The sequence below is a fragment of the Struthio camelus genome, chromosome 1 (genome assembly GCF_040807025.1).
Source record: "Struthio camelus isolate bStrCam1 chromosome 1, bStrCam1.hap1, whole genome shotgun sequence".
Taxonomy (NCBI): Eukaryota; Metazoa; Chordata; class Aves; order Struthioniformes; family Struthionidae; genus Struthio; species Struthio camelus.
In genome coordinates this window covers 90,350,199-90,378,155 of record NC_090942.1, presented here as the reverse complement: position 1 = coordinate 90,378,155, position 27,957 = coordinate 90,350,199, and the positions used below count along the sequence as shown (strand labels likewise).

Here is a 27,957-nt window from a genome sequence, read left to right as displayed (position 1 = left end):
ATCTGCCAGGAACTGGCAGCAACCTTGAAATGCATCTCTTGTATCACTTCTTCTCTCCAAGATGGTCCAGACTTCAGATAGCCAAAGAAGAGGTGCAGCATAGGTACTGTTCTTGCAAGATAGAAAGCAAAAACTAGGGCCATGCATTGGGAGAAATAAATGTCCTGTGCTTCTCTGGCAACTCTAGCAGCACCAGAGATTCCTAGCAGAGTATGTGCTCCTATTGTCCACGTCCAGGTACCTTTCTGACAGACTGAACTCAGAGTGGGGAAAACAAAGGAGGATGGGAAGACCAGGAGAAATCAGGTCTGGAGTTCAGGAGTTTAAAAAGACAGAAAAATATGCTGGGGAAAGGTAATCTCTGCTTTCAGGTATCTGTGACAGAAATGAAAACAGATGATATATGAAAAATATTTAAAAGAAATTTTATATGAAATATTTCCTTCAGAATGAATGGTGAATAATTTTTAGAGTCATATTTAGCACAACATTATTATTGTTGCTTGTCAGTTGTGCGAAGCACTATTTATAACCAAATAAAGTTATTTAGTTTCAAAACAGTATAAAGCATCACTTACAATATTGGGTAATTACTCCAAATTGTAACAAATGTCTACAACGATGTATGTTTTTTTCCCAAACCTCTGCTGTAAAAACATGACTTTTTCTCTGGTTTTGCGCTATAATAGTAGGTCTCCATTTACACCTTATTTCTAGGTTCTACACTGTGACCTTTCTTTCAGTTTGTAAGGGAACAATACTGTTGCTTTCTATTATCAGCTACAATAAATGTATCTATTACTATGCATATAGAATCACAGAATCACAGAATGGTTGAGGTTGGAAGGGTCCTCTGGAGATCATCTAGTCCAACCTCCCTGCTCAAGCAAGGTCCTCGGGAACATATTTCTCAGGATCACATCCAGACGGGTTTTGAATATCTCCAGCGAAGGAGACTCCACCACCTCCCTGGGCAACCTGTTCTCTGTCACCCTCACAGTGAAGAAGTTTTTTCTCAGGTTTAGGTGGAATTTCCTGTGGTTTGGTTTCTGCCCGTTGCCTCTTGTCCTGTTGCTGGGCACCATGGAGAAGAGATTGGCTTCATCCTCTTGACACCCCCCCCTTTCAGATACTTATGCACCTTGATCAGATCAACTCTCAGTCTTCTCTTCTCCAGCCTGAACAGACCCAGCTCTGGCAGCCTTTCTTCATAGGAGAGATGCTCCAGTCCCCTAATCATCTTTGTAGCCCTCCACTGGACTCTCTCCAGTAGTGCCATGTCTCTCATATAGATATATGTTATTATACATGTAGCTATAGATATACCTATTAATACACATAATATATTATTTTCATTTTGCTCTAGAAATATATCAACGTGAAAGAAATATATTTAAGAATAACAACATACAGCTTGTACAAGGTATATTTATCATTATTCAGAACAGAAAATTGTTATTTATCTCACAAATTAGCACAGCCCCTGTCGTGCTACCAAATTACACATAGCACATTTTTTATTTCTTGAAGAAATAAATAATTTTATTTTCAACATGCAAGCCAGTGCTGTGGTAGTTCAATCTTCTCTTACCCTGAAATTGCAGGTTTTCATGAGAAAGGCAGGAAATGCAAGGTGTCTTTCATACCTTCAAAAGGTGCAGAACTCCGAAAATGGCTAGAGATCCCTGATACTGCTCACACTGAGCAGGAATACACCTCTGGGCAGTGATGTGGCAGGACCCTAGGCAAGGCAGAGGTATTGTGGCGAGACAGTATTTTTCTCCCCTTGCTCTGCTCACAGTATTTTCTCCTGTTATTATCTAGATCAAGACTACGTTGCTACAGAATGCTGCTTTATTCTGCAGTATCTGGAACTCTTGGAAAACTTGCTGAACTCAAATCTCGAAACAGTGGGAAACTCAGTGAGTTCTGATCCAGGGACGAGGAAGAAGGGTCCTTTGGGGCTGCTCGACCCCTACTACCATCCTCTGGAAAGATACAGGACAGAGCTGCAGGGAGCTGACCCTAAATGAGTTTCATTTATATGTTTGGGTGGTCATCACTGGTGACAAAAGCTAGGCTTTCATCTGGGGTGGGGGTGGGGTGGCCACTGCCCTGATAGCCCTGAAGCTGGGCCCAGCATGCCATGAGGAACTGGTTGCCTTCATGTTGTGTGTTTTAGTATAGGCCAATAGAAACTGACTTATTGCTTTCTGATAGTCCTTGTTAGAGAGGTTAAAATGTAAAACAGACATATCTGAACTATCTTTATTTGAATAGTTCTTCTTCTGAACATAATTCATCCTTAGATGGACTATTAATTGCAAACTACGTTGGCCAGTGTTAGATCATTGTGGTGATCATAGCCTGAATATTTGCTTCTTAAAAATAAATAATGAAATTCAGTATATTCACTCTTTTGTTGCTGTTGTTGTTGTCTGTGCTCCTGGACAGCCAGAAAGGAAGGGAGAGGAGAGGGGATGAATGGCTTTTTGTCAATATTTTTAATTCACCCATCCTTCCAGTATATGAACAAAATGCTACTGGACGTGCCTAGATTCTTTGTAAAACTACCTATTGCACTGTCATTATGATTAATGAGATGTCAAAGAGAATTGGATTGTTGTTGAGCAAAGATGGCATGGCCCTAACCTCAGGATGCCATTGGATAAGGCTATCTTCTGATGGTAAATGAGTATGACAAGAATATAAAAGATTGATGATGGAAACAGCTCCTAGTCAACAGCAGCAACTGGAAAGGGAAGCATGTTAAGACATCCTTTAGGTGAGAAGTTGAAGCCATAAGCATGACTAAGAATTCATTTATTATTTTTCAGTTGTCCATGGTTTCTCATGCCATCAAATCATAGGAACATTGTGCAGAAGGGACCTCTGGAGGTCCCCAGTCCAGCTTCCCACTTGAAGTGGGACTAGCCCCAACACCACATTAGGTCACTGTGGCTTTGTCTAGTCAAGTCTTGAAAAGATCTGTGGATGAAGATTCCACTCTCTGGTACCTGTTCCAGTGCTGCACTGACTTCTGGTGAAAAAGTTTTTCTTAATGTCCAGACCAAACCTCCCATACCACAGCCTGTGTCAGGGCAATTATTACAATGAGTGGGTGAAGGCTTGTGGAAATGACAAAATGGTGCCATTGTAATGAAATGTGCTGAGATTACAGTCAGTGAAACCCATATGTAAATACTGATTTGTCTAAGGATTGTCTACACCACAGCACTGCATTATTTTAATTAAGGACTTCCCTACGCTACTAAAGGCTAAGCAGACATAGCTTTTTCAGCAGAAATCCTGTATCTCCCCCAGTGGCGGTACAGAGTATGTTAACAGGAGTAGTTTTGCTAGTGTAGTATATCTCCCTCAGCTATGCAAGGAGACAGAAGCGCTTTCCAGTATGGGGCACAATTATGCTGACCAGAGCTGAATTTTTTTCCTGTTCCTAACGGACATAAATATGTTCCAGAACTTAAGCAGAGCTGCCACTTTGACCCCTCTGAGGGTGCTTCAGGACTGTCATAAGCACCTAGAGAGTTTGGGGAATCTCCACCCTTGCAGATATTCAGAGGTTACCTGGACAAGACCCTAAGGAACCTGACCTTACTTTGCAGTCAGCCCTGCTGTGAGCAGAAGACCGGACTAGAGACCTCCAGAGGTCTCTTCCCACCTTACTTTTTCTGTTACTCTGTGATTCTGGATTTAAACCATCCCATTTACTTGATGCAAATTAATTTTCAACAATTTTCTGCCCCCTTTTCCAATTACTCTACCTAAATGTAAAGCTAATTACAGCACTGCAAAGACATCAAGAACATCCTACATGTTTTCCACAATGGTGTTTGGGTTACTTAGAAATTGTATTGCTGTAGATCTGAATTTGGCTTTAGGTCTTACTGCAGAGCAAAAACATGTGTTTATAGTTTTGAGCGACTTACCTCTTTGAGGCCATTCCAGGATTGAGGTGGATATTAAAAAATTTCAGCGTAATGAAGACTGTCATTTCTGGGTAGAGATTTGAATCCCTGCCTAATGCTGTCAGCACCATCAAACCTCACAAACTCAATTAATTACAGGGAGGAACTCCTGCTTCTGGCTAATTGTCTGGATTTTCAGACTTTGGATTTTTTCTCCTCACCACATTGCAAAAAACATGTTGGTCCGTTTATCTACCTGGGTTTCAGCACGCTCTGCTGACTGTTCAGCTACCTCTGCAACAGAGTTTCCAAAATTCCCATTTTCCCCCAGGATTTCTCTTTTAAAGAAATACCCCATGAGATATGAGCATTGCAAGTAGCAATGCTCAGGCTTTGTCTGCTCCCAATTTTCCCGCCCTCATTTTCACTTGGGCTTGATATTGTAAGACACTTACAAATGTCTACTCCCAGTGGCTTCACTGTTTGTTTCCAGGGTGCCCTTTTTGCTTTTCATGAAATACTCAGCTCCTTGCACAAGTAGAGTCATAACTTGCACATTGTGTTTTACCCACCATGAAGCATTTCCATTGCTCTGTAGGCCTCCATTTCAGTCACAAAATGGGTAGTATTAAGTCTAAGATGAGCAATGCTTCCTGAAATGAAAAATCTGTAGGAAAGATGTTCATTGGGAAAACAATGATGATTCCAGGAGTAGTCCTTGAGCTTCCAGAATAAGGGAGGGCAAGTAGTGCATTATGAAAGTTGAGATAGAAGTGAGGAAGACGTTGTCGTTCTATCTTGGGTAAAAGTTGAAGCTTCCATTTGGAACATATGGAAAGGGTTTCCTTTCTTTGATTGTTGAGATATAGTTATTTGCATTACTTAATTCAAATGAAGTTGATCTTCTGATTTTTCTATCCAGCAGAGAAAGTCTCAATAGCCACATATTAAACTTCTATCACTACCCATCTCTCTAATGTATGGGACATTAGCCCTATCCTAAATTTCAGGCACAAAAAGGCTAGTCTATCGATGTTTTTAATAACATTTGGACTTTACAGAGCTTCATCTCTGGTATTTCCAGCTGGGGGTTAAAGACTGCAGTAATTTCATATCCTTCAAGAGTGACCTAACCATATCATAACTAAGGCTACATTCAAGCTGTAGAGCGTTTCGGCATCACATCCAGCTGATTCAGTTTCATTATATTCTCCATTCATCAGACTGAAAGAACACCTAAGTACTTTGCTTGTTTTTTTGCTCAGGCTGTTGCAAGGTCTTCAGGCTATGTTTCCAAAGTAGGGAAAATCAGGTTTGGCTAATAAAAGAAAGTTGCTAAAACTGAATACGTAGAAAGCTTCTCACAGTATTTGAATAAAAAGGCATTGGCATAGATCCTCCTCTTGGCTAGCATGTGCTCTAATGAGCAGTGTGTTTCTAAATGCCAGACTTTGCACCAAACAGCTCCATGAAAATAAGGCTTGGAAAACATCAGGGGCACACAGTAATCCTTAGCAGCTCCAGGCTCCGGAGGTATCAGACTTAGGGTCTTCCATCCAAGACCTAGTTCTGTTGTATTGGTGAGCAAGCATGTAAATATGAGCTTGGTCTCACTAAATGTAAGTGTGCCCTGGACAAGGTTCAGGACTCCAACAGCCAAAGGGTATTTGTCAGTGCTGTAGATGCCGCACGAGGTCCTAGAGATCCCAGTCAAGCACAAGTCCTGTGTTATTGCCACATCTTCACCGACCCTCCAAGAAGGTGATAAGGACTTGATCCTTTTTGTCCTGTGTTTGCTGGCAAGCTGTTTCACTTCACCTACCAATCATTTGCATGGGGGAGTTCCAATAGCAAAACTGAATGGAAATGGGTAGTGAAGCTGACTGGTCTGGTTGGGTTGCTCAGCGGGAGAATAATAAAGCTACTATCCCGTTCTTCCTCCTAATCCTCCATGTCTTCCATTAGCGTGTCTCAATACACTTCACAACGCTGTTGTGCCATCCACTGCCTCCTTCAGATCAGGGCTTTTCTCACCTTATGGAGAATGATGAAGAAATTAAATACATCATACATCTCTAGACCAGGATCCCTGTAGGCTGAGATTCCTATCTCCTACCTCTAACAGATCCTCATACAGCAGAGAAATTATTAAAACCCTGTCTCTCCTGCATGCACTTATCCAGAAATTATTTCCTGTTGACCTATGTTCATATAGACCTACATTAGTTGCACTTCAGTGCAATTTACCCTTTATTCTGCAGTGGTGCTGCACTGCTTGACTTTGTATTAAGGAACAGTTTGTTGAATTCTCACTGGAATTTGTTTTAATTTTTGCTCTTATGCTAGGTAAGTATAGAGAGACATGGTGAACAGGTACGCAAGAAACAGAGAACAGTGGAAGTGGATAATGTGTACAGCCTTATGTAAGAGAACAAGCATAAATGATGCTAAACAATGCTGAAGTCAAGTGCTGAATGGCTCTTTGACTAGAAATTTTTCTCCCTTGTAGGTTCACCAGCTATCTGGTCCAACAAGCGGCTACTTAAGGTTTCTAAACCATACCTTCTGTCCACTGTCAGTGACAGATTGCTGTTATCTTTCACCTTCTGCACATAACTTGCGCAATGAAGTGCTGCTGAAATAACCTCCAGAGTTCAGGGTTGGAAAGGATTCTACTGCCTTCCTGGCTTCTCTGACCACACATATACTGACTATCAGAGTTACTCTGTCTACATGAGCTCAGCTCCAGCCCATCTGAAGTTTGTACACTCAGTTTGGGATGCTGGTTGCCTGGGTTTACTTCCTGCAATAAGCTTCTTTGGGAAAACCACGTTGGGTGAGCAGTTATGTGCCTGACTCTGAAAATGAGCTTTGGGCTCCTAAGTCACATAGGTGCAAACATTGACCTAGATACCATACGTGGGATGGGAGGAGCAGGAAATGGACAGTACCCTGACTGGGTATATCAAGGTGAGTAATGTGTATGCAGCATCAGCTTGGGGTGATGTCTCCTGTAGAAAACATCATAAGAGAATGAGCTTTTCTACCATCCCTCCCAGGAGCTGCAGTTGCATCAGATCAAATTAAGTGAAAACAAACCATGTTCCCAGGTGGACTGTCTCAGACACTGTCACCCTAAGGAAGAGGTCAGGCAGGACAATACCTCATTTACAATTGGACAGGGAACAAAAGGAGGCAATCATAACTTTCAGGTGTCAACATCAGTGGGTTTCAGCAAGACCTCAGGGTGCTGTGATTCCAGTCCCAAGAGGGGCTGAGCACTGCTGAGCTCCTGCAAAGACTGTGGGAGATGCAGTTGCTCCAGTCCTCTCCAGATCAGTCCCTCTGGCTGAAGGTTATCACCTGTCTGTTAAAAAACAAACTTTTAATTAGATCCACAGAGACAGCTACAGGGTCGTCCAAATGAATCTAAACTAACTTTCAACAATGCAAGAGTTGCACTCACCAAATAACTTATCTGAAAGGCCACCAGCTCGTTTTGAACGCTTCGGAAAGGCTTCCAGGGTAGTGGTGAAGAGGACTGCAGCTCCCCATTAACATCATCTTAGTGGAATATATGCACTCCATTCACAAAACTGGGGTGTGCTTTTGCAGTCCTTGCTCTCTCAGTGGTCTAGCTCTCCCTTCCCCTTCCTCAGCCTTATTCCAATACTTCTAAGGCCCTTATTACTGCACTGGCATTTTTCTCATTTTGTCTGTTCTTAAGTTACAGACATGCAACTACTTTATGCTTGTCCTTTTGGCCTGCAGCACTATGAGGCTACGTCTTTTTGTGTCATTCAGCCCTGCCATTTTATTCTCATGAGATTACTTTGCTGAGGGCTTCATTGACTTTATAGATGACAGGGAGTGGTCAAGCTGTGAGATCTAATGTGAGGGGCTGTCATATGGTGAGAGGAAGGATTGAAAAGGGCAGCTCACAGGCATCTCAAGTTTTTCAGAATGAATGAAGGATAATGGCTTCCCTCTAAAGCTGTGAAGGGCTGAGAACATGGAAGCAGCTAGACGCCTAGGAAAGCTGAAATCTCAAAATAATCATGAAACAAGTTGTCAATCAGATATGAAAACTCAGATGTGTTTTCAGATGTCAGACTTCTGTATTTCCTGTACCTTCTTTGTGGTCTTAGCTATAGGAATTTAGGTTAGTATTTTCCAGGGCCTGTAGGTTAATTTGCAGTGTCTCTGTCTTTTTGAAACATTTCCACTTGCTGTTTTCCTGTTAAACCTTTTCATCCTCTTTTTTTTTTCCTTTTTGTTAATTTTTAGATGTGTTCTTACTCTTTCTAGTATTAAAACAGTTTTCTTTTTGCGCCTGCATTTTGTTCTGACTAGGAAAATCTTCCGTGCTTACAATAGTATTAACTAATTTACTATTAGCTATAACTAATTAACTAACCATTTTCCTAGTACAGATGCAGGACACTATCTTTGGCTGGGTTGGAATATGATTGGGTACAATGAAGTGAAAGAGAAGCCTCTCCTTTAACAAAGTAAGAGGATAAGTCAGCTGCTAAGCTGCCCACCACTTTTTAGAAAAATCTGTTGATTGGTTCATGGTTTAGCATCTTTTCTGGAGTGAATTCCCAGCCAGTTTTTCCAAGACAAGCAAGGGATACTCAGTGAGAGCAAGGAGATGCTTTTTCTCATAAGGACAAAAAGCTGCCAGTCATCTTACTGTTATCCCTCTGGCCAGTGTTGGTTTCCAGTTCCCAGCAAACTCTGAACATGATAGGAACAAGCAAACACTGTTTCTCTGTCTGATCTTACTGTCATTATCTTGCCTCTGTGAGAGGCAGTGTTTCTTGACTCCTGTTGAGTAGAGAATGGGGATCCAGGACCTCTTAAAAAGTCTCTTTCAAGATGATGCAGTGTTCAGCTCCTGATTCAGCCACGTCCTGATCCTAATGAGCCTACAGGATATCTCTGGCAGCCAGTCTCTAGGTTGCTGGCTGCTAGTGAGCATATTTGCACAGTGTGTGAGAGATTCAGGTTTGATTCCCTCTCCTGCCTGAAGAGCATCAGCCATGGCTAGGAAGCAGCTCTGCAGAACAGAGCCTGGGGTCCTGGGGGAGAGGAAGATGAACATGAGCTAGGAAGGGGCCTTTGCAGCAGGGATGGCCACTTGCATACTGAGCTGCATTAGCCCACAGGTGAAGGCAGTGAGGCTCTCCAGAGGCCCCTTCCCACCTAAATTTTTCTATGACTCTGTGTTATTTCTAGTTAATATTAATTAATTCATTATAATATCATTCTTACTGGAGTCACAAATCCACTTTCTCAAATGATATTAATATTTATATTCATATTATCATTGTTACATTGTCATTGTAGTGAATCTTACATTTCATTACTCACCAAAGACAATTCAAGCAATCTATCTTGAAATTCTCTTAATTTTCCTAATCAACTAAGTCACTAAAACTTTTCTGAATAACAGAGTAGCTTCTATTTGGGAACATACCTGCAACAGAATATTAAGGAAGTTTCTAAAGCCCATGTCTCTGCTTTCTACAACAATAAAATACCTCCACATCAATACCAGTGTGCTGTTTGTATATAAAGAAGATCTCTTAGAAAAGACAGTTTAGATGGATCTTGATGTGAAATACCCTTGTAATTCCTTCTCTTAGGAGACAGAGCAGAAATGTGACAAGCAGCCATGGGGATACCTCACTCAGAGTGCCATTTCCTGACCTTTCACTGGAACCAACGGTTCTTCTCATCCACAACCCGTGGTATGTATCTTAGCGGTTTCCATTTTGCACACATTGCTCCAGATTATGATTAGCTTCTCAGTAATGCTCCCCTGGCCATTTTATTAATTTTCTTGCCCTCTTTGGAGCAGGCTGGTGATTCACAGATGTGGCTAGGCAAGACCAACATAGCTAGTTTTTTTTTTCAGGACCGACGGGAATGTCCTCTGAAGTATGTTGCAATCGTTCACAGAAGCTGATATGATGTGATTCATCAACCATACCTTGATTCCAAGAAACTCTTTATTCAAATTTAGGTTCAGGAAGGCCAGTCCCAAAGCCTTGCAGGTGTGTACTGAAAAAAAAATCTCAAACACAGTTACAGAGAGTGCGGGGGAAAAGAGCAGGGCCAAGCTCCACAGTAAGCAATAAAGTACATACCTGTAGCATGTTCCAGACTGAAGACAGGCAAACACTAATGCTAGTAGGCAGCTTTTATTAATCTAGCAGGAATTTGGCTGTAAACTGATGTGATGAAAACACTGGGAACCTGAAAGATGTGGAATAGAGGAGGAAGTATGGAATCACTTTGATATGCATATTTTCATCCTCTCCTGCTAGTTGTTTGTCTTATTGCTGTGTATTCTGGCACTGGAATATATAGCTTACTCCAGCTAACTCCTCTCTATTCAGTCAGCGAGCCATGTTTTGGAGGTAATATGAAGGCGTGTGTTGAAAGGCTATGGGGAGGATATATTACATGTTAATAAGTAACAGCTTATCTGCACACACACAAACTGAAAAAATAATTTATTTATTTCAGCATAAGGCTACATACTACAGTTTTAAAAAAGAAAATTAGCGCACATTACTGCTGATTGTGTGGTGTTGGCCACTGGGTATGTGCTAACTCATCTAGATTCACCTCCAGTTCAGTGGCAGAAAAGGGCTGGCTAAAGATAAGAAAGTTGTAACAGAGTAGTCAAATTAGTTCCTTGTAATTATTTTTATATTTTTACCAGGGTAGCAGTTTTTCTCCTATAATTTGGGTTAGAGAAAAGAAATAGAAGAAGAAATGGCACCTAAACCCCTAAATTTTATTTTAGAACACAAAGGGAACCTATATATGAGATTAATTAGCAGATGTTCTAAAATTCTCACAGAATTTGCTAGAAGGAGCACTCTTACCCTGTATAACATTTGATTAAAACAGACTTTTCACTGTGAAGACTTACTTTCATCTACATTCTGCCAGATTTCTGAGGTGAAATATCAAATTATCAAATAAGCAGCTCCTGGTTCTTGTTCTTGTTACAGCTGCAGAGACAACATGCCACAGACAGAGGCTTCAGAATTGTTGTTTTATTTGCTATACTTGTTTTATTTGTTATTATACCTAGAGATTTCAGGCAGATTCAGAATTTGATTTTGTAAATGCTGCTAGGACATTCCCTGCCCTGAATAGTTTGCAGCATCTGAAATAGTACAAGTGTAGGGGGAAAGTTGAAATAAAAAAAATTTTTTATATAAGTTGAAAGTTGAGTAAGGGAATTGAGGCTCAAGATGATAGACCCCACTGACATAGCTTTACTAATGCCAAGAAGTTACATGACGGGTGTAAAAAAGAGAGTAAAGACTTAAATATGACTTTGGCATTTAAGTTCTGCCTAATATCAAAATTACAATGCTACGGCTTCCCAGTTAGGGCCTTGAGGAACCTAAACTCCATAGTTATTACAGTTTGTGACAATAAAGTTCCTCAGTTCTTCTGTCCATACTGGAAATCTGATGAAGGTTGAGCAGAATCACAGATTCACAGAAAAATTTAGATGGGAAGGGACCTCCGGAGGTCTCTAGCCCAACCCCCTGCTCATGTCACAGCTAACTCCAGAGCTAGACCAGATTGCTAAGGGCCTTGTCCAGGCAAGTTCTGAACATCTCCAAGGGCAAAGATCTGCCAGCCTCTCAGGACACTTGTTCCAGTGCTGAACCATCCTCATAAAGAGAAGTATTCTTCCTTTCCAGTCAGAATTTCCCTTGATATAAGTTTTCTGAGTGTTTCACTGTGCCCCTCTGAGATGACTCTGCCTCCTTGTCTCTGTAACCCGCCAACAGGGAGCTGAAGTCATCAGTTAGATCCCCTTTTTGCATCCTCTTCTCTCTGATGAACAAATCCAACTCCTTCCACCTCTCCTTAGACATCATGTGCACCATCCTCCTCCTCATCTCTGTTGCCCTCCCCTGGACTCATTCCCATTTGTTGTCATCTCTCTTGTATGGGGGACTCCAACAGTGGACACAGTATTATAGATGTGGCCTCATGTGGGCCAAGTAAGGGGCTAGTCACTGCCTTCACTTGCTGGCTAATGCAGCTCAGTATGCAAGTAGCCATCCCTGCTGCAAAGGCCCCTTCCTGGCTCATGTTCATCTTCCTCTCCCCCAGGACCCCAGGCTCTGTTCTGCAGAGCTGCTTCCAGTGCAGTCTGTCCCTAGACATCATCTTATGCTGATGCATAAGATAGTTTTGTCCCAAACTGACTATGCCATCTAGATAAAACAGGATCGAAAAATACTTTAAAAGGCAGAGTTCTCAACCACGTCCTTGGAAATACTTCAGGGTATCATATTTACATACTTCTGCCAAGCTGGGTTAACAGAAAATAGTTTCATTTTAGCAGTTAAAAATATTACTCTGCCTCTTGTTTTTTACTTACATAAACCTACAGCCATCTTTAATGATTTCAGTGTAAGTGGTCAGGAATGAATGTAAAAATGGCCATAGATGTAAACTGAGCCCAAATAATCTCAGTCTAATCCATTGGTGAACGGTGATTTCATCTGAGTTAATAAAATGTAATGGTTTGTCTAAATTGGTGAAAACTCTGCACTAGTTGCACAGATTCATTCAAAGCTTTTTATATCAGTTTTCCTTCGCCTACAGAGTTATTCACAAAATATGAGTTTGGTTTCCACTTACCTAAAGATCCACAGAGCCATCTTGATTTAAGAGCAGCAGTGCACTCTGCTAGGCAAATCATTGCTGTTTGGGGTACAGACTAGCCCTATAAATGATCAGCTTTTTCCAGCTGCTCCAGTGGAAGGACCAAGAACCTTTTAGGGAGGGTTCCTCTGGAGGTGCATTTACACCCTGTTGCTTGATTCATGGAAAATCTGAAAATCCCCTTTCCTCGGGAGGGATGGAACTGCCTGTCATCCATGTAGGGAGAGCAGAGACAGCAGGGAAGGAGGAAAGAGCTCTATTTTATATTGTATATAAGGAGATGGATCCTGAGGAGAAGAAGAGAGAATGTTTATGAAATTCTGACAGAAACTTTGGCTCTAGGGAATACTCACAACCAGAGGGACCCCAGACTGAAAGAGAAACAGAATCTCAGCCAAGACTGAACAGAACTGGGCACATCATTAGGAGGAAGAAGTCTGTATTTCCTTGTCTTCTAACCAAGAGAAGGTAAGTTGTCATGGATCAGCTCCAAATGAAAGGAAGAGAAACTGCTGTTTCTTTCAGCTCCTTTGTCTTGTCCTCTTCAGTTAAATCCTATTAAAATCTCATTACTTGGAGGGGGGGAACCCCACCTGGAAGTCTTGAGATCATGTACATATTCATTACTTCTGCTTTCTGTCAGGACCTATTAGTTGCATACAGCATCAAGAAAGCTTTATAACCAGACTAGTTAGAATAGCTGTCAGTCAGCGTTCTGGAGCAGAAACAGGCGGATATAGGATTTGGCTTTGACTTTACAACCACTGGAAACTGTGTTAGGCCTTGTTCTTGTTGAGCCCCCTGCTTTTGTGGGACCACTGCTATTCTCTGACTAGCTCCCTCTTGGTCTCACTGACTGTCCATTATTTTGTCTTTGAGCTTATGGTAAAGTTTCTTCCTAACACTGTCGTTTGCTGGTTTATGCAATGCAGGACAGAGATTTAAGTCCTAGTTTTTCACCTCTGGTAAAAGAATTGTGATTGTCTTCATTATTCTCCTGAGTCCTCAAATGTTTGGAATCCTGCTGAGATACTGAACCACAGGAAAACCTTGGGGCAGAAAGTTCCAGAGACTGCAGTGGCAAAAATAAAGTTAAAGGTGTGTGGGCTTATCAGATTCACCTCCAATACCTTATTGATTATTCCTTTCTGGAGCTATTTTGAGATGTTTTCTTTCCTATTCCTCTCACCACTAATATTTTTTTTCATCTACTTCCCAGTCCTTCTAGGTACCCTTGAAGAAATGAAGAGAGAAAGCTTGAGATAAGAGAATCTAGAGGATTTAAATAACAGCATTGGAATATTTCATGCAATTTTCCACCTGCTTTATCCTATCATACTACTGGGTTTTTGATGTGAGCGGAAATCTTCAAGGAATCTGCTCTCATTCCTGGTTTACAGTAAAGTGTAGAAAGAGTTGAAACTATTCCTTGCAATAAGTATTGCATTACATGATGCACATATGAGTAATGAGCACTGATCACCTGTGACCAGTAAATGTAGTTTATTATCTTGCTTTCTATGTCCTTATCTTTATTAGATCTCTACAACTTAAACAATTTACATCACTCTATATTCCTGCACTTCATTGTTCACCGGGTGCCATGAGTTCTTGCTCAAGAGCTAGCCCAGTGTTCAGATTTGGTCAGGTTTTGATTCAGGATAGAAATTTATCTCTCAACCTTGCACCTGTTCTTGCAGATAGACATAAATCGTGGCTTAGGGCTTTTTATCAATGTAGGCAAAAATCAAATTTTGTAGAGGAAAACCAAAGCATGATTTGAATGGCAGTTGAGAGGGTCAAGGCCAGGAAAAGAGAGAGAAAAATATTTGGGATATTTGGGGACCCGAGAATGATGGTGGTGATAGTGGTGGGGAGTGGTTCCTGCTGGGAACTATCTATCTGCTATAGCTGCTCTAAGAATCTTTATCCCTCCCAGTTTCTATTTGCTCCATTTTATTTTTCCACTACTCACTTTTCTCTTCTGATTGTTAATTTCTAACTTAATTCCTTTTCAAAGCATTTCAGATGTCTCCTCAAAAATCCCTAGGAACTTTGCATCCCTCCCATGATAACTACAGTCGCATTCTCTCTAAATTCAGGATATTAGCTTTGTATTTTTATAAAAATGTTGTTATACAGAGGATGCTGCTATGGGCATGTTTGGTTTTGAGTCTGGAAGCATGTTTGCTTTAACTCTGATGACACAGTGCTGAGCAGGGCATAAGCACATAAGCAGCAAGAATGTCAAGTCAGAGTTCAGAATCCTCACGGCTAATCACTGATCTCTTCCATTTGAAACCATGTCCAGTGTGGACATTGAGGCAGATCCATGCTGGGGAAGGGAGGAGCCGGTGAACATCTGAAATTCCTATTAAATGGGGTCAGAATACAAAGCAAAAGCTCTAGCCCACTGTCTGCTTGTCCTTGCACATCTCTGGCACAGATGTAAAGAACTGCAATAGAAATGTTAATACTGGTGTGACTAACAGGTCTGCTTGGGAGTGGAAGCACCAGACAGAACAGAAGCAGGATGTGTGTAAGAATGGCAGGTGCTGATGGGACTTAGATTAGCAGGTCAAGATCCCAGCACATCCAAAGGCAGCATCTTAGGACACTCAGATCAGGAGAGAGAAAACAATGAGTAAATCCTGATGACTCCCGAAGGCAGGACAGGATGCAGAGACTAATCACTGTGAGCTCCTAAAAGGTAACTAAGGCATATTCAAAACCTGTACATGGTTACCAACCTCAGAACAACCCAGAAGTGACAAAAACCCAACAGCTGATGTTCCTTGTCATCAGTGTCATAGCAAAGAATCCTGGACAGATCATTCGGACACAAGTACCTCGCTAGTTGTAAGAATAGAGGTCTGAGAGTGTGAATGTGAGTGAGGGAGATCAGTTCTGTTTTTAAATAAAATAACCTTCCTCCCCATAAGGTCTCAGTCTGAACTTTACTACACTGTTGCTACACTATTACAGCATTATTTCCAACATGGAAATGGCTGCCAAGCATCAGGTCAAATTCAACTATCTTCCTTCTGCTTCTGTCCCTGTAGATGCCATGTGAAGGCTGTGCGGAGAGGGATAATGGAAGCACTGATGCAACCATGGGATTCTTCCTGCTTGGCTTCTCTGAGCCGCTCCATCTCCGGGCCCTCCTCTTCCTTTTCTTTCTTACTATCCATCTGGCCACATTGGCAGGGAATGTGGTGATCTTCATGGCAGTGGTTATGGAGCCTTCCCGTCCTCCCATGCTTTTCTTCCTCTGTCAGCTCTCTGCCACTGAGCTCTGCTATACCTTAGTCATTGTCTCAAAGGCACTCCTCAGCCTGACAGTGGATGACAGCACCATTTCTTTCATAGGCTGCGCTGCCCAAATGCACCTCTTTGTGGCACTTGGTGGAACTGAATGCTTCCTTCTGGCAGCCATGTCCTACGACTGTTATGTTGCCATCTGTCAGTCTCTTCACTATGTGGCAGTGATGAGTGAGGGGCTCTGTCTCAAGCTGGCTGTGGCATCCTGCCTGTGTGGCTTTGCTGTTGCACTGGAGTTGACAGTGGCTGTTTTCCACTTACCTTTCTGTCAGTCACATCATATCAATCACTTCTTCTGTGATGTCCCTGCTGTGCTGCACCTGGCTTGTTCTCAGAGTCACATCGTAGAGCTGCCCTTGCTGGCTGCCTGTGTGCTCCTCCTGCTCCTCCTCTTCCTGCTAATCCTGACTTCTTATGCTTTTATTGCTACTGCTTTGCTGCATGTCCGTTCCTCCATGGGAAGAAGCAAGGCCTTTTCCACCTGCTCTTCACACTTGGCCATCACCTTGCTGCACTACAGATGTGCCACCTTCATGTACATTCGTCCTAAGTCCAGTTACTCACCAGCTTGAGACAAGATGGTATCTCTGATCTACACCAACATAACCCCTTTACTGTATCCCCTCATTTATAGCCTGAGGAACAAGGAAATCAGAGAGGTCCTGAGGAAAATGTTGAGGAGGAAGAGAATAGTGCAGCTGAACTGGGATACTCTCAGGGCTGTGATGTGCGGATGTGGCAAATTTTGGTAGAACAAGCATGTGCGTGGTGGAAAACAGCCCCATGACTAGGTTAGGAGCAGATTCTCTCCAGACTTCACAAGGCAGAATTCAGCATGCATTCATACATCTCTGATAAAACTACATCTCTGCTAAATAAAAGGTCTCTGACATAAGACTTTAGCTAAAGGGAAATGTCCTTACCAACTTGTGAGGAAGAAGAGCTTTGGCCAGTTTGTAATCTCATTTCTGTGATCACAGACATGCTTAGTATGATCAAAAGATCAGCATAATATTATTTAAGCTGCTATATTGTTTTCACTATTTTTCTATCAATTTGAAAGTAGATTTCAAACTGGGAAGATGATAAATATTCTTAGGTTGTTTTTAAGTTTTTCAGTATAGAAAACATAAAGAGTGTTATTGGAAGTTTAAAAGAAGAAAGCCAATGCCTTGCAAGAAACGGAAATTAAGCTGTGGCCTTCTCCAAATTTAGCAAAGGCTGCACGCTAGCATCCTATCACAAGTGAAAAGATTGTTAGTATAAATTCATCTTATTTTGAGTTATTCTAGATAATGAAACTGAAAGTGGGTATGGATTTGACAAGAGTATGACTTTACTATGCTCATTTTGGGGAACAATCTTTCCTTGTATAGGGAGATGCTTTAGATTTGGATTGTTCCTATGGCAGCATAAAGATAGGATACTGGTCTTATCATATGACTTTTATCAGGAAAGACTGTATCACATAAATATGGATGCCCAAAGAGTGTTAATATCTATCAGCATAAGTCTAATACAGTTGCTGTAGTTATTGTAATTTCTTTAACAATATCAGTGAGAGTTCCAGTGTATGCCAGACTGCAGCAGACAGAAGTCTGAAAGGTGCAAGGCAGTGTTATTTTGTGTGTTTCCTACAGGTAGACAGAACAGGATGATTCAGACAAAGTAGTGAAGAACAGTTTTGGATAGGAACAGGGAGAAGAAAGCAACTTCAATATTTTATTTAATATTTCATTCCTTAGTGGCTCTTCAAAACACCAAATAAACCTTACAGTTCAGAGCCCACCTCTTTACATATCAAATTACTGAGAAAAAATTAAAAGGTTGGCTTCTGTTTCTCTATCTAATCCAAAGGAAATTCAGCACCCCAGCTGCCCTCAGATCTCCTTGCTGGCAGATTGAGAGAACAGAGTGATATTTGCTTTCTCTGGGCTACATTCATTAAAAATTATGGTAAGTGGATTTAACTAATGTAAAAAAAAAAATTGGCTCTGTGACTGAGGAAGTTAACTTGGAGCCATCTGACAAAAGACAAATGTGGAATTTAAAACTCACATTAAAAGCAGTCTTACAGTTGACAGTCTAGCCAGGCTAAAACGTTAACACAGAATATTGGCTCTCATGTCAATGAATACTTAATTACTGCTATGAGCAAAGGCTTAGCTGCGTTATTTAAAATGATCAATGTTGTAGTGAACATTTTAAACACCTGCCAGGTCTGCCAAAAATGAGAAGGGGAGGGTCTCGGCAAACACTTTAGAGAACTACTTTGAGTCAAATACTACTACAAGATTTAAAGATAGTAAATAATTGTAATGGGCATGGGACAAAACTGAAGCCTCAAATCCAAACCTTGTCTAGTCCTCTCGAGTTTGAAGTTAACCCTGCTGTAAGCGGTGGGCTGGACTAGGACCTCCAGAAGTCCCTTCTGAGATTACTAGGATTTTACAGCTGAAATTTCTAACTTGCCCTCTAGAACCTATTGATATGTTTGTATACATGACAATAAAACTAAGGGAAGAAAAGCTTTGTAATGTTGATAAGGACCTTGGAAGGGGTCCTCACATGTTTCTGGCAGCTCTGGGGATTAGGATAGCAGAGATGCAGTTATCAGCTACTGCTAGACACAAGAGGGTAGCAGGGCTTTATCCTGAACTAAAGATATTCCTCAGGGGCAAATGCTGGCTGAGAGCACCTTGGCAGACCTGTCCTCACTGTGAGGATGTGGATGATCCCTTTGGGAGAGATGACGTGGCTGAAACAGCAGCCAGGCTACACTCCTGACTCTTCAGTTCCGAGATACTTGTGAGGAGAACAACAAGGAAAGGACGCTTTCTGTGACAACACTGTTTCCACCCCCAAGGTCCTTGCAAATGAACTGAGGGAGGAAATATACCTGAACTCAAGGTCTTCCCCCCATCCTATCCCAGCCAGTATTCCCACACCCATCCACAGCACTCTCAGACCCTCTTCCATGCCCAGCTGGGCTGAGTGGAGGGCTTTGCTGAATAGGTCTGCAGTGAGGATCAGGGGAGAGAGTGGGAGGAGGGAAACTGATGATTTAATAGCAGCACATAGTTCATTACCTTCAGGAACCAATGTGTATCAGAGGTTAGAACTTCTCTTTCTTTAAACATTTTCTTCCCAGCCCCAGAAGCCACCTGAGATCCCTTTTCCTCCACTCTCCTTTAAAAGTGGCTGTTTCAATCCTGTTGGCTTGACATGGTATGTTGAGAGCTGGGGAACACTTAAGACAACAACATCCCTCAGGTCAGGGGTGAGCACAGAAAAAAAAGATGAGAATTTTGAAGTCTCTTCTAGAATTTCACAGGAAGCACCAGGCTCCAGTCATTCTGAGGATGCTGATATATTGGCATCCAGTCAGGTAGTGAATCTGACCCATGGCAGTGAGACAAGTGTGTGTTCCCCTTCCAACAAAACATGGATAGGGCAGAGTTATCTGTCCATGGGCATCATAATTGCATGGGTTGGGTAAGGTCTCAAGACCCTCAAGTGTATGAGCATGGCATTCCACGAAAGGTCCTGTTCTTTCTTGGAAGGAGAGTGCCTACAACCACAAATATGCAGAAGCCTGAGATCTGTCAAACAGGTGTCATGAAATTTCCCAGTGAAACCAGCTGAAACAACTATAAACCTCCCTTAAAGCTTTACAGATCCACGACAATAGAGAGTTCATCCTCGCAGTTGCTTTTGTCAAGGTGACTCTGGGCAAGGCACTGGATGAGACCACAGATTTCATCAGTGCTTGAGCAGCAGAATAAAGGCCTGTAGCCTCTCATCAGTGTTGTCCATATGTTCAAAAATGAAAAAATGAAGAGGGTTTGGAGGATGATGTTAGAGACCTTGAGTACCACTCAATATACTCAAGGTCCAGTACTGGTAGGATACCAGTGAAACTTCCTTTTCACTGATGTGAAACCAGTGAAACTTTTTTTTTTTTCCCCACACTGTCATGTTTTGCTGGCAATCCAGGCAAGACATTTCCTAACCATAGTTCCTATAAATAATCTACCTCCTAAAAGAATTACATGCACTTTGGGAAATTAAAAAAAAAAAAAAATCCTTGCTTTTCTAGGAGCTCATTAACAAAAAGCTCATTAACAGGATGTGTTTCTGTTATGGGTTAGAGAAGTTGAAATTCTGCTGGAAATTCAATTTATCAAGAACATCAAGGACATTTCCATGTAACCACCTCTCCTGGACCAAAGCATTTTGTGACAGCCTATCCATCCTGGCTTACATGCAGAGTCAGTCCACCAGCCTCCCTTGTTTTGCATTCTTTAAAAGCTTAGAAAACCTGAAGATGGTCCTACAATTATCCAAACAGCTTCTTTTGTCCTTTGGTCTGAAGCAGGAGGAAAGCATCAAGGTGAAACTAATCTAGCCATTTACAACAATGGAGTTGCAGCCAGTGATGTGTGGATAGTATTAAATCTAGACAAAGGACTTTGCTATCATGAGGGGTGAAAGCTGCCAGAGATGATGATTTGCTATTTAGAGAAAGGATCCTCGCTTTCTGTATGTTTATCATCCAGTGTGCCAAGAGCAGTAGCTATACTGGCTTTAACATAATAAAAACTAGAACGCTATAGGAGTTTCTGTGAAGTCTTGCGTATATATAAGAAGAAGAGGGTAGATAAGCCCTTCCTGAGATTGTTTTGTGCCATTATGTGAAATTACCCAGCATATAAAATCTGATATGATCCTACAGAATTTCAAAAAATATAGTCCACACCCCGATAAACAGGCTAACAAGAAGCAAATACCCTTAAAGATTCTGGCCTTCTCCCCAGAATCAAAAATATATAGACTCTAAAAGTTTTTTATTTTCCAGGTGGGAGGTTGTGCAGGCCTTTCAGTCTATTAAATGGACTGCCTCAGTGAGCAACTAAGAAGACAGGACAAGAAATAGTCAGGAGACCAAAGTAGAGCTGAGGAAGGAGGTGAAAGAAGCTCTGTGCCAGCTGGTTTGTTTCAGAGTCAGTTTCACCCATCTCTGCAAGGGCCTCCAGATCAAAAAGCCAACTGAACTGGTTGGTGATAATTCCAGCATTGCATCCCTGACCTAAAGCTTTTGGTTTGAATTTGATATGTTGCCATGCTCAGTTACCTTCTGGACAAGTTAAAGAGAAAGTGGGGATGGAAAGGTCAGAATCCACCCAGTGTGTACCCGAGGCTTGACCTGCATGAGCTCAAAAATATGAGACTGTCTACAAATTGGTATGTAAAGCTGAAGGAAGACCAGATGGCTCAGCAGCATTTGGCCTCTAGCTGAGTCACTGCTAAAAACCTGGACTCCCAAAGCCTGTGCTGTGTTTTACTGTGTTTTCGGGCTGCAGGTGCTCTCAGCATTCATTTCTGTTTTTATGATTTAATTAAGAGTTCAAACCTCAAAATTCAAATGGGAAGCTGAACTTGGAAGAGGGTTGACAAAGAGTTGGGAAGATGTTACTATCACAACCAGTGCCCCTCATCCCCCCTGCGAGAGAACAAGGTGTCTGATTTAAATATTTTCCCTTGATGTCAACACAGAAACCATTCAGGATGAAAAAAGACTGTTAACACAGTGACCAACTGCAACTATTTCATTTACGCACAGGACAGCAAGGGTTGGCAATGCTACAACATCAAGACTGTGCTGCAACATCAAGAAATAAGGGCAAGCTTATTGAGTTTAGATTGTTGAGGCACCTGTAATTTATCAAGAAGAGGACCAAAAAGATAACTGAAGATTTGAAACAGAGATAATATTTTAAAAATTCTAATTAAGAAAAAGAAATAAAAAGCTTCATTAGCTCACACAATCTGCTGTCAGTGCGGAAACAAATAATTACAACTCACACTATCAAACTGATATGGCTGCTTACTGCATGTTATGAATGCTAATTCTTTTTTTCCAGTGTTGGAGAGATATTTTCACACTTACCTCCAAGCATAATTAATCTGAGAGTGGGAAATAATAGCTAGAAAATAGGAACAAATGACAAATTAGAGAGAGATATGTACTTGTCATGCAGAGACTACTTTTGCTATGATAACCTATGAATCAATTCCCTCAATTTCTAAAAATATTATAATCCAATTTGTCTTCAATCTACTTGAAGAGGTCATGAGCATCTCTAGTAGAAATCAAAGTTCTCTGGGTCAAATCTTGTGTTTGTGGTTCACATGCTGTTCTGTTAGTAATGCTCAAAGAAAAATTTAATTCTGTTTTTTTTTCTCTTGTGGGTAGTAATAGAAATAACAAAATAAGAAAATGTAGGCCACTAAGACAAATAAATGTCTTCAAATAAGTCCAGAAAGCAGATGTGCTCAAAAAGAAGTGTTAAGTGCAGAACTGTACTTTTTTGAGTTATTTGTGTTTGTGTGTGTGTGTGTGTGTGTGTGTGTGTATAAAATAATGTGCTATAATATCTGTTACAAAGTAACTATCTCTTGTGACCCAAATTTGTACCACTTAGGACAGTTTTACGAAAGGAAATATGAATGTTTATCAGATTATGTTATGGTTAGGTTTGGTGTGCTTTTGCACTGTATATCCAAAACCTAGCTGCTTAACACAAGTAACAACCTGTTTTGCTTAGATTTTTTTTTTAATGGGTCCCCCAGTCTCTCATAGCCTGACTGTGGCCCAAAAGTGCTAACCTGGAACAAAACAAAATCCAAGGCATCACCACAAAAAACTGATTACATCACTTTTAACCTACATGGCTTATTGATGAGTGGGTTCCTCTCTGGTCCTGACACAACACAGGCAGCAGGAATCTCCAGGGATCTGGAGATTTCCACCACCAGAGGGAGTAGAACTGGGATATGAAAGAAAGGGGATATTCTCAGACAATTTCTGGGGAGAAGAAAGGTCCTCCTCATTATCAGGCTGGTACAATAATTGGATTTATTTCTGCTTTGCAAGCAAAAGCATGGCAGACTGGGCGCAAGAGAGGTTATCAAGAGACAACAAGCTTTTTTTAAAGAAAGTCTGAGTTTCTGGATGAAAAAAGTTCATGTACAAGATTTAACAGTTTAAACCACTGGATGGTTGGAATCTATCTTCTGCAAAAAGACTGTTTGAAGTCAGCTAGTTGAAATATTCTAAGCTAATTACTGGTGGAGTAGAGCCAGAAAACTTTCCAAGATAAAAAAAAGAAAATATTAGAAAATTAAACTGTGTTCATGGAGGTGAGAATAAGAGAGAGGGGGCACAAATTCTCTACTGTGAATGAAAATTCCATCACACAGAGTGCCCCCGATGCTCTATGGAGCTGTCACTGAGATTATATTTTAGAGTTCTAGAATTAGTGGATAGAAGGAATGAATCAGAGGCCAAAGAACAAGGGTCTGCCTTCCTTCTCCCAGAGACATCTCCAATCAGAGGCCAAAGAATAAGGGTCTGGTTCCTTCTCCCAGAGACATCTCCAGGGAAATTTCCTATTTAGACTGAAGTGGGCCTTGTTGCAGAATGAGGCTGGGGCCTTGGCTTGCCAAGTTATTTGCTACCATAATGTCTTACTGAAAGCCAGTTCAAGATGCATGGATTCAAGTTAACAATATGAAGAGGTGACTGCTCTAAGGACGTTTTGTTAATTTGGGAGGTAATATCTAGTGAGGGACTCCAGAGATTGTTCCTAGGTTCAGTTTCATTCATCATCTAGGAGGGCATTTAATAGCAAGTTGGTGACAGTCACAGCTCTTTCTAAAATGTGAGGAAACAGTATAAAAGAAACCAAGAATACTGCAGTTCAAAAGAAGCACATCCCAGCTCCTGTGTCTTGGAAGTGTCTCTTGTCCCAACAGGACATCAAGGCAAGACCCTGGTGCATACTATTCCTTCCCACTTCCTTCACCACAAGTCCATATTTCTGTAGTAGGAAAGGCCAGGTGTATAGTCTTAGTGGTATATTCCAGCAAGATACCTAGCATCAGCAATACATGAAACAGAATAGTGGGAAACAGAAGGAAGAAAATTTGCCCTGCAGTACAGAAATACTCAGAGAGACTAGGAACAGAAGATGAGATTCAACCCAAAGAAACATCAAGAGAGAGTCTAAAACATGCAACTATCCTCATATCATCAAATAGCATCCCAGAGAAGGTGGGGAAGCAATGATAGAGAAGGGGTTGTGTAGGTGAGATGATGAAGATTTTTTTGAAATTGAGTTATTTCAGATTTTTTTTTTGCATTAGGTACTCAAGGAATTAGCTTTGTCCAATAGTCAACAAGAAAATCCAGCCTTATGATGCATGTGCAGAAGATCCTGTCAATGAAATACTTAACAGAGCTGCACAGTGATTTCACCTATAATATTCTAATTTATTGGGTAGAGTCTCTGCTTAGACTCTCTATTTTTCCCACTGGATCTGCAGTTCAGTGCATGGGACAGATGGCAAAGCAACCTAGCAGAACTCTTCCAGGTATCAGTAAAGTTTCCAGCATTTGGAATTTCTGTTTTGGATAATTCCCACTTTCTTACAGACTTGCGGCAAACCTTGGTCTGCTGTGACTTTAGAACATATTTTATTCAGCTACCCTTGTGCATATTCTCAGAGGTAGCTGCAGTAGGTAACAAACAAAAAGTGAACCGCAGCCCATAGAGTAATGAAATGGTGCATATGATTTCTGATCCCCATCAGCTGGAATACCCCATCAGACTACACTTAGAAGGAGGAAGAAGAGGAAAGTAAATCTTGTTCAGCCCATCTTCTCCAATAAGCCCTAATAAATCTTTCTCCGCCTCTTACAAGTAGCTTAGACCAAACGTCCTGAATATCTGCCAACGAACAAAACAGAGACAGAGAATCCCCAGGTTCTTCATCCTAGCTGCCTAAAGGCTTTGGCACTGTAGATATTCTACAGAGCTGTATAATCAGAGTTGGATGCAAATTCTGTTGTGCCTGAGGAACCGCATGCAAGGCCTCAACTTTCAAGCCTTTTGCCTTAGAAAGTATATAAGTCCTTGAGCTGTCCTAGAACCTTCCCTGACAGGTTGCAAACGGTTCTTTACCATTCCCTTGTCTATGTGGGCCTCATCTACATTGCCCTATCATGAAGAATAAGATAGCTATAGGCCCATTTGCCCCAGTGCTACATGACAGGATGAAGAAGGCCCAGTATTTCACAGCTGAAGATTGAAATGGGTACATTCCATTAGTGCAAACTTAAGCTATGTGATGTAGACAGGGAAACCATATACTGGTGCTGTGATCGAAGTGATTTAAATGGAAGGAAAAGGTGGGTGTAAACATTTGAGACTGATATAGCATTGCAGAAGGAGAAAGAGCACTTTAGGTAGGATTAAACCGGAATAAATGTAAGGGATAACTACTCTGAAAGACTTCAGCATCTGAATTATTTGTACTGATTATTTTACTTCCTGTGTTATGTTAAACTTGAAGCTTAGCATTTTGACTGTTTCCTCTGAAGTGAGCCAGAATTTCTCTTGCTTGTGTTCAACCTCCTTGGGGTAGATTTTGGTTTTCTAAAATGTGTGGTTATAGAATTCCAGACTTTCAGAAAGTTTTAGGTGTAAGGGACCTCTGGAGCTCTGTAGTACCAACCCCTGCTCCCAGCAGGGCTACTCCCCAGCTAGATCAGGCTGCTCAGGGCCTTGCCCAGGTGAGTTCAGAACATCTCCAAGAGAGGAGATTCCTTAGCCTCTCTGGGCAACCTGACAAATTCTCTTCTTCAGTCTTCCTTGAGGAGGAGGAAGAATAGAGCAGGAGAAATGCTGCCCAACAGCAAGCTGAGGAATACTACCACCTCCATTTTACAGGAAGGGGTGTGTGGAGGGAGTAACATGCTTGACAACAGAACAATGTCAGAATGGCAGAAGAGATACCATAAAAGGAAGTTGTTTTGTACTTACGTCCCTCAAGGAAGAAACCTAAGGTCCCATGAAGTTTTCCTACAGAGAGAGAGAGAGCGAGGAAGAATCCTGGCACCTCAGTTGCTAGATGAACCCCGGGAGAGCCACCTGCGGAGCCGGGAGTGGAGCCCGGAGCCCCGGGCAGGGCTCAGGAGCCCCGGCGAGCCGTGGGGAGGCCCCAGAGCGCTACTCCGCGGCGGTGGATCCGGAGCAGGAGCAGGAGCAGGGACAGTAGCAAGGGCAGCCCAGGAGGTGGCAATCGGGAGCTTCTTACGGGACTGGAGCAAAGGTAGAGGGAGGCTCCCAGGAAAAAGGGTGGCTGCCTTTAAGGTGGGTTTATTTGCCTGCCAGATGGGAAGTCTGTGACCAGCCCCTTTGAAACAGGTAAAGGCAGTAAGGCTTCTCCACCCACTTGCCTTGATCTTTCATCATAGGGAGGCAGGCAGGGAGGTTGTGCAATGTATGTGCTCCAGTCAGGAGGGTGCCGGAGAGGTTCATGCACTGGGAGCAGGAGCCAAGGCTCGAGGGCCTAAGCCAGGAGAAACGGCAGGGGCCGGGAGCGAGGCCCCTTCTACAGCCAGCATGGAGCTGAGGACCTCAAGCAGCGGCGTGGAGCTCTCTCTCGGTCTCCTTCTCTTTTGGGCTCTCCTTCCTCCTGAGGTGTCAGGGAAAGAAGGTAAGGGGGGACTTGGGGGTCCCTCTCCCCGTAGGGCTAGGCCTCCATGGGGAGAGTCCCCCTCAGGGGAGGGCCTCCTCCCCCCAAGAGGCAGGGAGCAGGGCCTGGCCAACTTGTGTGGGACACCAGGGACATCACAGCCTGCCTGGGGAGAGCTGGCGAGGTGCTGCTGGGGCTCTAGTGTCCAGGGAGGGCAGGAGGGTGCAGGGAGAAAAGGCCAGGAACAAGCCCCATTTGACTCTTAGTGCCTCTGTATAGTGAGCTCCCAGATGTGCCCCCTCTCTTTCCACCCCCTTGCAGTTGAAGCACAAACGCCTCAACATATCCAGTGATCCAGGAGAGATCTGCTTCTGTTTGCATTTAATACAAGTGTTGCAGATAACAAGTTTAAACTTAAACTCAGAAAGTCCCCCCCCCTGCTGCAAAACACCCCTGCAGTTTCCTCAAAAAGCCCTCATGGAGTTAACCCTTATGAGCAAGGATAGTCTTTTCTTCAGAAGCTGGGAAGGTGAGACAGCCTCTCTCATCTACCTCAGTGTTAGAAGGTAGAGCTGGGCTTTATAATTTCCTCCTCCACCTCATCTCTTAAGCCTCCCCTGCCTCCCTTCTCTGTCCCACTTAGTCCCTTTTGTTAGACGTAGTAATTTTTTTTTCTTCCGTCTTGGCAGTTCCACAGTGGTTGTGAAACATCTGGTGAATGAGAATTTCAGTAGAGAGGTGAGGAAGAATAAATCTCTGCTGTCTTCCCCACCTCCTTGTGCAGTTATTCCTGCTAGAGACTTCTTTTCAAATCTGTTTTGCACAGTGAGAGGTGTCAGGGGCTTTTCTATCCCAAATGTGGTTCTCTACTTTGGCTGCTCTAGGCCCTCGGTCTAGAGGACTTAGTCATAACTAGCAGTTCAGCCACGGGCTCATCTCAGACTCTATGTGCTGAATGCTCTTTTAAAGTGTTCTTGGCTAGCATGTTTGTATTAAGGATTTGGCTAAATGGATGCATCTAGTGGCCATTGTGGACAAAGGCAACCAAGGTGAGAAGTAATGTAAGGTGGCTTCACACAGGCTCTGGTTTCCAGAAGTGTGTGACCAGTAGCTGGCAGTAACACTCAGGGACCTCTCCCTGCCAGTATCTTACTTATCTCAACCATCTCATTTGAGCTGTGGCTGTGATCCACTCTTCCTGACTGTGTCTAGCAGGGAGCAGCCCGTTTCCCTGGCACCCTCTCTTATCTGAAGTTTTTCTTCTGGGGAGACCTCCTCCCTTGCGGTTGGACAGCCACAGTGAGATTCCTAGGAGTGAAGCTGTGGTCCAAAGAGCCAGTGGCCCCAGAGAATTCATATTCTCTGTGCTCTCATAGTTTCACTGACTTGTTCTTCCTTTTTTTGCAGCATCCCTGCCAGGTGTTTCACTTTGAGAGAGCTCTTTCTTGTG

At 42.3% G+C, this 27,957-nt stretch overlaps 2 protein-coding genes and 1 long non-coding RNA gene across 5 annotated transcripts in view; 2 read left to right on the top strand and 1 right to left on the bottom strand.

Annotated features, from left to right (window-relative positions):
• Positions 1-469: 469 nt before the first annotated feature.
• LOC138068707 (uncharacterized) lies at positions 470-26,059 on the bottom strand. Of its 2 annotated transcripts, none has more exons than XR_011143409.1 (3): positions 25,853-26,059; positions 7,396-10,193; positions 470-7,296 (listed from the first exon to the last, which is right to left on the bottom strand). It is a non-coding gene; the product is annotated as an uncharacterized lncRNA (long non-coding RNA). The 2 variants fall into 2 exon arrangements; XR_011143411.1 differs by having other exon boundaries at positions 470-9,998; positions 10,085-10,193; positions 25,853-26,021.
• LOC104150728 (olfactory receptor 10AC1-like) lies at positions 12,206-17,281 on the top strand. Its single transcript, XM_068956742.1, is given in 2 exon segments — positions 12,206-13,742; positions 13,864-17,281. A coding segment is annotated over 1 exon segment (1,011 nt). The 5' UTR covers positions 12,206-13,742; positions 13,864-15,706; the 3' UTR covers positions 16,718-17,281.
• The window catches only part of EPHA1 (EPH receptor A1), a 40,671-nt gene continuing 38,587 nt past the window's right edge, over positions 25,874-27,957 (top strand). The window contains exon 1 of one of the 2 annotated variants that reach the window (XM_009685143.2): positions 25,874-26,528. In XM_009685143.2, the coding sequence (XP_009683438.1) occupies positions 26,315-26,528 (214 nt within the window). In that variant the 5' untranslated portion in view covers positions 25,874-26,314. The remainder of the gene's footprint in view (positions 26,529-27,957) is intronic. The other variant, XM_068956595.1, reaches the window with a different exon arrangement.